At 40.1% G+C, this 12,743-nt stretch overlaps 1 protein-coding gene across 5 annotated transcripts in view; it reads right to left on the bottom strand.

Moving 5' to 3' along the window:
- Window positions 1-12,743, bottom strand: part of LOC116359286 (NIPA-like protein 2) — a 67,538-nt gene that overhangs the window by 16,095 nt on the left and 38,700 nt on the right. For all 5 annotated transcript variants that reach the window (XM_031812034.1, XM_031812033.1, XM_031812035.1 and 2 more), the window contains 3 exons: window positions 10,320-10,379; window positions 8,070-8,191; window positions 180-276 (listed from right to left, as the gene is read on the bottom strand). In XM_031812034.1, the coding sequence (XP_031667894.1) occupies window positions 180-276; window positions 8,070-8,191; window positions 10,320-10,379 (279 nt within the window). The remainder of the gene's footprint in view (window positions 1-179; window positions 277-8,069; window positions 8,192-10,319; window positions 10,380-12,743) is intronic.

Genomic DNA, 12,743 nt, shown 5'->3' with positions numbered 1-12,743 from the left:
TGATCCCCCATAGAGTCTGTCAGAGTTCTTACCCAGCAGAGCCACCAGCAGCATCACTATGGTTATATGCTTGATACCCCCCATAGAGTCTGTCAGAGTTCTTACCCAGCAGAGCCACCAGCAGCATCACTATGGTTATATGCTTGATACCCCCCCATAGAGTCTGTCAGAGTTCTTACCCAGCAGAGCCACCAGCAGCATCACTATGGTTATATGCTTGATATTCCTCCTCTTGTACAAATAGAGCAGGATAGAAAACACTACGACCTCTAGAAACTGGAGGGGGAAGGAGAGAGGGGGAAGGAGAGAGAGGGAAGGAGAGAGGGGGAAGGAGAGAGGGGGAAGGAGAGAGAGGGAAGGAGAGAGGGGGAAGGAGAGAGAGGGAAGGAGAGAGAGGGAAGGAGAGAGAGGGAAGGAGAGAGGGGGAAGGAGAGAGGGGGAAGGAGATAAAAAAACATCAACATTAATAATACTGAACTGGTTTCCATAAAGTCCATCTCAAAGCTTCACAGTGATTGACACAGCCCGGGTATCTGATCGCAGTAACAGAGTCCTCAGCCAGCAGCCCGGGTTTCTGATCGCAGTAACAGAGTCCTCAGCCAGCAGCCCGGATATCTGATCGCAGTAACAGAGTCCTCAGCCCGGGTATCTGATCGCAGTAACAGAGTCCTCAGCCCGGGTATCTGATCGCAGTAACAGAGTCCTCAGCCAGCAGCCCGGGTATCTGATCGCAGTAACAGAGTCCTCAGCCAGCAGCACGGATATCTGATCGCAGTAACAGAGTCCTCAGCCAGCAGCACGGATATCTGATCGCAGTAACAGAGTCCTCAGCCAGCAGCCCGGATATCTGATCGCAGTAACAGAGTCCTCAGCCCGGGTATCTGATCGCAGTAACAGAGTCCTCAGCCAGCAGCCCGGGTATCTGATCGCAGTAACAGAGTCCTCAGCCAGCAGCCCGGATATCTGATCGCAGTAACAGAGTCCTCAGCCAGCAGCCCGGATATCTGATCGCAGTAACAGAGTCCTCAGCCAGCAGCCCGTGTATCTGATCGCAGTAACAGAGTCCTCAGCCAGCAGCCCGGGTATCTGATCGCAGTAACAGAGTCCTCAGCCAGCAGCCCGGGTATCTGATCGCAGTAACAGAGTCCTCAGCCAGCAGCCCGGATATCTGATCGCAGTAACAGAGTCCTCAGCCAGCAGCCCGGGTATCTGATCGCAGTAACAGAGTCCTCAGCCAGCAGCCCGGGTATCTGATCGCAGTAACAGAGTCCTCAGCCAGCAGCACGGGTATCTGATCGCAGTAACAGAGTCCTCATCCAGCAGCCCGGATATCTGATCGCAGTAACAGAGTCCTCAGCCAGCAGCACGGATATCTGATCGCAGTAACAGAGTCCTCAGCCAGCAGCCCGGATATCTGATCGCAGTAACAGAGTCCTCAGCCCGGATATCTGATCGCAGTAACAGAGTCCTCAGCCAGCAGCACGGATATCTGATCGCAGTAACAGCAGCGAGCACATGGCTTTAATTTAAACAAATTACCCTTATAGAGAAAAGCACAATTTAAATAACTTATTTGAATGAGAATGAACCAAAACAGAGTCGTCCTTGAGAGATCAATAAGTACTCCAGCATCCTGTGTGTGTTTTCAATAGTACTCTATATAAAGGGAATAGTTTAGTAGTACTCTATATAGGGAATAGTACTCTATATAGGGAATAGTACTCTATATAGGGAATAGTTGAATAGTACTCTATATAGGGAATAGTACTCTATATAGGGAATAGTACTCTATATAGGGAATAGTTGAATAGTACTCTATATAGGGAATAGTACTCTATATAGGGAATAGTACTCTATAAAGGGAATAGTACTCTATATAGGGAATAGTACTCTATATAGGGAATAGTACTCTATATAGGGGAATAGTACTCTATATAGGGGAATAGTACTCTATATAGGGGAATAGTACTCTATATAGGGGAATAGTACTCTATATAGGGGAATAGTACTCTATATAGGGAATAGTTTAATAGTACTCTATATAGGGGAATAGTTTAATAGTACTCTATATAGGGGAATAGTTTAATAGCACTCTATATAGGGGAATAGTACTCTATATAGGGAATAGATTAATAGTACTCTATATAGGGAATAGTTTAATAGTACTCTATATAGGGAATAGTACTCTATATAGGGAATAGTTTAATAGTACTCTATATAGGGAATAGTACTCTATATAGGGAATAGTTTAATAGTACTCTATATAGGGGAATAGTTTAGTAGTACTCTATATAGGGAATAGTTTAGTGGTACTCTATATAGGGAATAGTTTAATGGTACTCCATATAGGGAATAGTTTAATAGTACTCTATATAGGGAATAGTTTAATAGTACTCTATATAGGGAATAGTACTCTATATAGGGAATAGTTGAATAGTACTCTATATAGGGAATAGTACTCTATATAGGGAATAGTACTCTATAAAGGGAATAGTACTCTATATAGGGAATAGTACTCTATATAGGGAATAGTACTCTATATAGGGGAATAGTACTCTATATAGGGGAATAGTACTCTATATAGGGGAATAGTACTCTATATAGGGGAATAGTACTCTATATAGGGGAATAGTACTCTATATAGGGAATAGTACTCTATATAGGGGAATAGTACTCTATATAGGGGAATAGTACTCTATATAGGGGAATAGTACTCTATATAGGGGAATAGTACTCTATATAGGGAATAGTTTAATAGTACTCTATATAGGGGAATAGTTTAATAGTACTCTATATAGGGGAATAGTTTAATAGCACTCTATATAGGGGAATAGTACTCTATATAGGGAATAGATTAATAGTACTCTATATAGGGAATAGTTTAATAGTACTCTATATAGGGAATAGTACTCTATATAGGGAATAGTTTAATAGTACTCTATATAGGGAATAGTACTCTATATAGGGAATAGTTTAATAGTACTCTATATAGGGGAATAGTTTAGTAGTACTCTATATAGGGAATAGTTTAGTGGTACTCTATATAGGGAATAGTTTAATGGTACTCCATATAGGGAATAGTTTAATAGTACTCTATATAGGGAATAGTTTAATAGTACTCTATATAGGGAATAGTACTCTATATAGGGAATAGTTTAATAGTACTCTATATAGGGAATAGTACTCTATATAGGGAATAGTTTAATAGTACTCTATATAGGGGAATAGTACTCTATATAGGGAATAGTTTAATAGTACTCTATATAGGGGAATAGTTTAATAGTACTCTATGTAGGGAATAGTACTCTATATAGGGAATAGTACTCTATAGGGAATAGTACTCTATATAGGGAATAGTTTAATAGTACTCTATATAGGGAATAGTTTAATAGTACTCTATATAGGGAATAGTACTCTATATAGGGAATAGATTAATAGTACTCTATATAGGGAATAGTTGAATAGTACTCTATATAGGGAATAGTTTAATAGTACTCTATATAGGGAATAGTTTAATAGTACTCTATATAGGGAATAGTTTAATAGTACTCTATATAGGGAATAGTTTAATAGTACTCTATATAGGGAATAGTACTCTATATAGGGAATAGTTTAGTGGTACTCTATATAGGGAATACTTTAATAGTACTCTATATAGGGAATAGTACTCTATATAGGGAATAGATTAATAGTACTCTATATAGGGAATAGTTTAATAGTACTCTATATAGGGAATAGTTTAATAGTACTCTATATAGGGAATAGTACTCTATATAGGGAATAGATTAATAGTACTCTATATAGGGAATAGTTGAATAGTACTCTATATAGGGAATAGTTTAATAGTACTCTATATAGGGAATAGTTTAATAGTACTCTATATAGGGAATAGTTTAATAGTACTCTATATAGGGAATAGTTTAATAGTACTCTATAGGGAATAGTACTCTATATAGGGAATCGTTTAGTGGTACTCTATATAGGGAATACTTTAATAGTACTCTATATAGGGGAATAGTTGAATAGTACTCTATATAGGGAATAGTTTAATAGTACTCTATATAGGGAATAGTTTAATAGTACTCTATATAGGGAATAGTTTAATAGTACTCTATATAGGGAATAGTTTAATAGTACTCTATATAGGGAATAGTACTCTATATAGGGAATAGTTTAGTGGTACTCTATATAGGGAATACTTTAATAGTACTCTATATAGGGAATAGTACTCTATATAGGGAATAGATTAATAGTACTCTATATAGGGAATAGTTTAATAGTACTCTATATAGGGAATAGTACTCTATATAGGGAATAGATTAATAGTACTCTATATAGGGAATAGTTGAATAGTACTCTATATAGGGAATAGTTTAATAGTACTCTATATAGGGAATAGTTTAATAGTACTCTATATAGGGAATAGTTTAATAGTACTCTATATAGGGAATAGTTTAATAGTACTCTATAGGGAATAGTACTCTATATAGGGAATAGTTTAGTGGTACTCTATATAGGGAATACTTTAATAGTACTCTATATAGGGGAATAGTTGAATAGTACTCTATATAGGGAATAGTTTAATAGTACTCTATATAGGGAATAGTTTAATAGTACTCTATATAGGGAATAGTTTAATAGTACTCTATATAGGGAATAGTTTAATAGTACTCTATATAGGGAATAGTACTCTATATAGGGAATAGTTTAGTGGTACTCTATATAGGGAATACTTTAATAGTACTCTATATAGGGAATAGTACTCTATATAGGGAATAGATTAATAGTACTCTATATAGGGAATAGTTTAATAGTACTCTATATAGGGAATAGTTTAATAGTACTCTATATAGGGAATAGTACTCTATATAGGGAATAGATTAATAGTACTCTATATAGGGAATAGTTGAATAGTACTCTATATAGGGAATAGTTTAATAGTACTCTATATAGGGAATAGTTTAATAGTACTCTATATAGGGAATAGTTTAATAGTACTCTATAGGGAATAGTACTCTATATAGGGAATAGTTTAGTGGTACTCTATATAGGGAATACTTTAATAGTACTCTATATAGGGGAATAGTTTAATAGTACTCTATATAGGGAATAGTACTCTATATAGGGAATAGTTTAATAGTACTATATAGGGAATAGTTTAGTAGTACTCTATATAGGGAATAGTTTAATAGTACTATATATAGGGAATAGTGTAATAGTACTCTATATAGGGAATAGTTTAATAGTACTATATAGGGAATAGTTTAGTAGTACTCTATAGGGAATAGTTTAATAGTACTATATATAGGGAAAAGTGTAATAGTACTCTATATAGGGAATAGTACTCTATATAGGGAATAGTTTAACAGTACTCTATATAGGGAATAGTACTCTATATAGGGAATAGTACTCTATATAGGGAATAGTACTCTATATAGGGAATAGTACTCTATATAGGGAATAGTACTCTATATAGGGAATAGTACTCTATATAGGGAATAGTACTCTATATAGGGAATAGTACTCTATATAGGGAATAGTACTCTATATAGGGAATAGTACTCTATATAGTTTAATAGTACTCTATATAGGGAATAGTTTAGTAGTACTCTATATAGGGAATAGATTAATAGTACTCTATATAGGGAATAGATTAATAGTACTCTATATAGGGAATAGATTAATAGTACTCTATATAGGGAATAGTACTCTATATAGGGAATAGTTTAGTGGTACTCTATATAGGGAATACTTAAATAGTACTCTATATAGGGGAATAGTTTAATAGTACTCTATATAGGGAATAGTACTCTATATAGGGAATAGATTAATAGTACTCTATATAGGGAATAGTTTAATAGTACTCTATATAGGGAATAGTTTAATAGTACTCTATATAGGGAATAGTACTCTATATAGGGAATAGATTAATAGTACTCTATATAGGGAATAGTTGAATAGTACTCTATATAGGGAATAGTTTAATAGTACTCTATATAGGGAATAGTTTAATAGTACTCTATATAGGGAATAGTTTAATAGTACTCTATATAGGGAATAGTACTCTATATAGGGAATAGTTTAGTGGTACTCTATATAGGGAATACTTTAATAGTACTCTATATAGGGGAATAGTTTAATAGTACTCTATATAGGGAATAGTTTAATAGTACTCTATATAGGGAATAGTACTCTATATAGGGAATAGATTAATAGTACTCTATATAGGGAATAGTTGAATAGTACTCTATATAGGGAATAGTTTAATAGTACTCTATATAGGGAATAGTTTAATAGTACTCTATATAGGGAATAGTACTCTATATAGGGAATAGTTTAGTAGTACTCTATATAGGGAATAGTTTAATAGTACTCTATATAGGGAATAGTTTAATAGTACTCTATATAGGGAATAGTTTAATAGTACTCTATATAGGGAATAGTTTAATAGTACTCTATATAGGGAATAGTTTAATAGTACTCTATATAGGGAATAGTTTAGTAGTACTCTATATAGGGAATAGTTTAATAGTACTCTATATAGGGAATAGTTTAATAGTACTCTATATAGGGAATAGTTTAATAGTACTCTATATAGGGAATAGTACTCTATATAGGGAATAGTGTAATAGTACTCTATATAGGGAATAGTTTAATAGTACTCTATATAGGGAATAGGGTGCCATTTGGGACTCAGCTATAAACATCATCCGTCAGGACTGTCAGTGACTAACATGTTAAAAGGTCTCCCATTCCATGGCTGTAGTCTGTTGACAACACATTTGTCACCTTCTCTCCTTCCCTCTCTCCCGCCCGCCCGCCCTCCCTCTCCCCTTCCCTCCTCTCTCCTTCCCTCTCCCCCCCCTCCCCTCCTCTCTCCTTCCCTCTCCTCCTCTCTCCTTCCCTCTCCCCCCCCCTCTCTCCTCCCCTCTCCCCTCCCCTCTCCTCCCCTCCTCCTCTCCCTCTCTCCCCTTCCCTCCCGCCCTCCCTCCTGTTCCAGTCTAAGTACATTGAGGCCTCGCTCAGTAAATAAGACAGATTCTGGAGCAGGATGTGATGAATATGGGTGTGACCTGATATACAAGACAGACAGGCAGCATTAACTCCACTGGGCGCTGTCTGGCTGGGCGACCACCTGATCATCTGGATGACTTTAGAGTAGGTCCTCTAAAACCATGTTAGGGTACATACCAGGTGTGGGTTAGGGTACATACAAGTGGTGCATACCAGGTGTGGGCAAGGGTACATACCAGTGGTGCATGCCAGGTGTGGGTTAGGGTACATACCAGGTGGGGTCAGGGTACATACTGGGTGTGGGTTAGGGCACATACCAGGTGGGGTCAAGGTACATACCAGGCGCGGGTTAGGGCACATACCAGGCGCGGGTTAGGGCACATACCAGGTGCGGGTTAGGGCACATACCAGGTGCGGGTTAGGGCACATACCAGGTGCGGGTTAGGGCACATACCAGGTGCGGGTTAGGGCACATACCAGGTGCGGGTTAGGGCACATACCAGGTGCGGGTTAGGGCACATACCAGGTGCGGGTTAGGGCACATACCAGGTGCGGGTTAGGGCACATACCAGGTGCGGGTTAGGGCACATACCAGGTGCGGGTTAGGGCACATACCAGGTGCGGGTTAGGGCACATACCAGGTGCGGGTTAGGGCACATACCAGGTGCGGGTTAGGGCACATACCAGGTGCGGGTTAGGGCACATACCAGGTGCGGGTTAGGGCACATACCAGGTGCGGGTTAGGGCACATACCAGGTGCGGGTTAGGGCACATACCAGGTGCGGGTTAGGGCACATACCAGGTGCGGGTTAGGGCACATACCAGGTGTGGGTTAGGGCACATACCAGGTGCGGGTTAGGGCACATACCAGTGGTGTATACCGGGTGTGGGTTAGGGTGCATACCAGGTGTGGGTTATGGTACATACCAGGTGTGGGTTATGGTACATACCAGGTGTGGGTTATGGTACATACCAGGTGTGGGTTAGGGCACATATCAGGTGTACATACCAGGTGTGGGTTAGGGCACATACCAGGAGCGGGTTAGGGTACATACCAGGTAAATCAGGAACTGCCAGCTGACAGCGTATCTCTGGACCAGGTGGGCGGTGATGTGGGTGGAGGTGTGGGGGGCAAAGGTGACCAGGAGATAGGTTCCCACCACTGCTAGTGCACCACCTGTAGGTCAGGAAGAGATTCACATGAGTATTGGACCATCCTATTCACCTGAGTATCATATGACAGGAGTAACTGATCTGTTTAATCAGTACTGAGCTATGACACGGAGTAACTGATCTGTTTAATCAGTACTATGGCACGGAGTAACTGATCTGTTTAATCAGTACTATGGCACGGAGTAACTGATCTGTTTAATCAGTACTGAGCTATGACACGGAGTAACTGATCTGTTTAATCAGTACTATGACACTGCGTAACTGATCTGTTTAATCAGTACTATGACACTGCGTAACTGATCTGTTTAATCAGTACTATGACACTGCGTAACTGATCTGTTTAATCAGTACTATGACACGGAGTAACTGATCTGTTTAATCAGTACTATGACAGGAGTAACTGATCTGTTTAATCAGTACTGAGCTATGACAAGGAGTAACTGATCTGTTTAATCAGTACTATGACACGGAGTAACTGATCTGTTTAATCAGTACTATGACAGGAGTAACTGATCTGTTTAATCAGTACTGAGCTATGACAAGGAGTAACTGATCTGTTTAATCAGTACTATGACAGGAGTAACTGATCTGTTTAATCAGTACTATGACACGGAGTAACTGATCTGTTTAATCAGTACTATGACAGGAGTAACTGATCTGTTTAATCAGTACTGAGCTATGACAAGGAGTAACTGATCTGTTTAATCAGTACTATGACAGGAGTAACTGATCTGTTTAATCAGTACTATGACACTGAGTAACGGATCTGTTTAATCAGTACTGAGCTATGACACTGAGTAACTGATCTGTTTAATCAGTACTGAGCTATGACACTGAGTAACTGATCTGTTTAATCAGTACTATGACACGGAGTAACTGATCTGTTTAATCAGTACTGAGCTATGACACGGAGTAACTGATCTGTTTAATCAGTACCGAGCTATGACACGGAGTAACTGATCTGTTTAATCAGTACTATGCCACGGAGTAACTGATCAGTTTAATCAGTACCGAGCTATGACACGGAGTAACTGATCTGTTTAATCAGTACTATGACACCGAGTAACTGATCTGTTTAATCAGTACTATGACACCGAGTAACTGATCTGTTTAATCAGTACTATGACACGGAGTAACTGATCTGTTTAATCAGTACTATGACACCGAGTAACTGATCTGTTTAATCAGTACTATGACACTGCGTAACTGATCTGTTTAATCAGCACTATGACACTGCGTAACTGATCTGTTTCATCAGTACTGTGACACGGAGTAACTGATCTGTTTCATCAGTACTGAGCTATGACACGGAGTAACTGATCTGTTTAATCAGTACTATGTCACGGAGTAACTGATCAGTTTAATCAGTACCGAGCTATGACACGGAGTAACTGATCTGTTTAATCAGTACTATGTCACGGAGTAACTGATCAGTTTAATCAGTACTGAGCTATGACACGGAGTAACTGATCTGTTTAATCAGTACTGAGCTATGACACGGAGTAACTGATCTGTTTAATCAGTACTGAGCTATGACACGGAGTAACTGATCTGTTTAGTCAGTACTATGACACAGAGTAACTGATCTGTTTAATCAGTACTGAGCTTCAGCGTTAATGTTTCATTTCCATCTCTGACTAACTACCACAATATTTACATAAGAGTCACTAGCCAGCTCCTCTCTCCTCCTCGACGTCAACCAGACATAATGTGTGGGAACTCATACCTAGCCAGCTCCTCTCTCCTCCTCGACGTCAACCAGACATAATGTTTCGTAACGTGGGAACTCATACCTAGCCAGCTCCTCTCTCCTCCTCGACATCAACCAGACATAAATGTTTTGCAACGTGGGAACTCATACCTAAATCATACCACTCATCTTTATGGGGCGGTGGTTATAGTGTTGGACTAGTAACCGAACGGTTGCAAGATTGAATCCCCGAGCTGACGAGGCACAAATCTGTCATTCTGCCCCTAAAACAAGGCAGTTAACCCACTGTTCCTAGGCTGTCATTTAAAATAAGGATTTGCTCTTAACTGACTTGCCTACTTAAATAATAAATCAAATCAACACCACAATGATTATGTCCTGAGGGGTTTGATTAGCTCTGTGTGTGTGTGTACAAACTTACCAACAACATCAGAGGCTCGTAGCGTCTCTTTAAGGAACACCACAGAGATGACCGCACTGGCTGAAAGAGAAGGCAGACATTAAGGAACACCACAGAGATGACAGACATTAAGGAACACCACAGAGATGACAGACATTAAGGAACACCACAGAGATGACAGACATTAAGGAACACCACAGAGATGACTGACATTAAGGAACACCACAGAGATGACTGACATTAAGGAACACCACAGAGATGACAGACATTAAGGAACACTACAGAGATGACAGACATTAAGGAACACCACAGAGATGACAGACATTAGGGAACACCACAGAGATGCCAGGCATTAAGGAACACTACAGAGATGACTGACATTAAGGAACACCACAGAGATGACAGACATTAAGGAACACCACAGAGATGACTGAAAGAGAAGGCAGACATTAAGGAACACCACAGAGATGACAGACAGTAAGGAACACCACAGAGATGACTGACATTAAGGCACACCACAGAGATGACTGACATTAAGGAACACCACAGAGATGACTGAAAGAGAAGGCAGACATTAAGGCACACCACAGAGATGACTGACATTAAGGGACACCACAGAGATGACTGACATTAAGGAACACCACAGAGATGACAGACATTAAGGAACACCACAGAGATGACAGACATTAAGGAACACCACAGAGATGACTGACATTAAGGAACACCACAGAGATGACAGACAGTAAGGAACACCACAGAGATGACAGACATTAAGGAACACCACAGAGATGACAGACAGTAAGGAACACCACAGAGATGACAGACATTAAGGAACACCACAGAGATGACAGACATTAAGGAACACCACAGAGATGACTGACAGTAAGGAACACCACAGAGATGACAGACATTAAGGAACACCACAGAGATGACTGACATTAAGGAACACCACAGAGATGACAGACATTAAGGAACACTACAGAGATGACAGACATTAAGGAACACCACAGAGATGACTGACATTAGGGAACACCACAGAGATGACTGACATTAAGGAACACCACAGAGATGACAGACATTAAGGAACACTACAGAGATGACAGACATTAAGGAACACCACAGAGATGACAGACATTAGGGAACACCACAGAGATGCCAGGCATTATAAGGAACACTACAGAGATGACTGACATTAAGGAACACCACAGAGATGACAGACATTAAGGAACACCACAGAGATGACTGAAAGAGAAGGCAGACATTAAGGAACACCACAGAGATGACAGACAGTAAGGAACACCACAGAGATGACTGACATTAAGGCACACCACAGAGATGACTGACATTAAGGAACACCACAGAGATGACTGAAAGAGAAGGCAGACATTAAGGCACACCACAGAGATGACTGACATTAAGGAACACCACAGAGATGACTGCGCTGGCTTAAAGACGATTAAGGATGCCATTTTACATCTCCCATTTCTTTACATAATAATGCCATGTGTGGTGTCTACCTTCATAGATTCAGTCACCTGGACACTATGTGACCTGCAGTATAGGAATATCCATCTATCATACCTGGTCCACACACCTACAGTCTCACATGTATAGGAGTCTTGTCGCGAATAATCAGAGAGGCTGAGAGAATCTCTGGTGTCGCAGATTCCTACAGTCTCTTCCTCTGTCTGTCCTTTGTTCGATGTAATAATAATCACAGTCATACTGTCACTCTCATTCTAACTCCCAGGAACTCAGAGGAAGGTGAACCCAATGGGTCTCAAAGCAAGGTGAAAGAAGGTGAACCCAATGGGTCTCAAAGCAAGGTGAAAGAAGGTAAACCCAATGGGTCTCAAAGCAAGGTGAAAGAAGGTGAACCCAATGGGTCTCAAAGCAAGGTGAAAGACTGTGAACCCAATGGGTCTCAAAGCAAGGTGAAAGAAGGTGAACCCAATGGGTCTCAAAGCAAGGTGAAAGAAGGTGAACCCAATGGGTCTCAAAGCAAGGTGAAAGAAGGTGAACCCAATGGTCTCAAAGCAAGGTGAAAGAAGGTAAACCCAATGGGTCTCAAAGCAAGGTGAAAGAAGGTGAACCCAATAGACTCAAAGCCACCATTACAATCTGATCTATAGACTGACATTGTTGTTATGTGTGCCAGAGCTCATATCAACACATTACATGTGAAGTATGTCACACAATGAAACCATAACTATTGACACGTTGATTTACTGATCTAATAGGAGATGTTGACTGGTTGCTTGATCCTGACCACCAGGTGGCTGATAACATCCCATACAGAGAGCCCATCTCACGGTTAAGGTTTCCCTCTACCTTTGGGACAGACTAGATCCATCTCCTGTAACCATAGCAACTCCTTATGAAGCCAGGAGTCTAGTCGCCGAGAGAAGCTCTCGTGTCGCAGATTCCTACAGTCTCTTCCTCTGT

This window comes from Oncorhynchus kisutch, unplaced genomic scaffold (assembly GCF_002021735.2).
Source record: "Oncorhynchus kisutch isolate 150728-3 unplaced genomic scaffold, Okis_V2 Okis02a-Okis13b_hom, whole genome shotgun sequence".
Classification (NCBI taxonomy): domain Eukaryota; kingdom Metazoa; phylum Chordata; class Actinopteri; order Salmoniformes; family Salmonidae; genus Oncorhynchus; species Oncorhynchus kisutch.
Note: the sequence above shows the minus strand (reverse complement) of the source record. Positions and strands in the feature narration are given on the sequence as shown.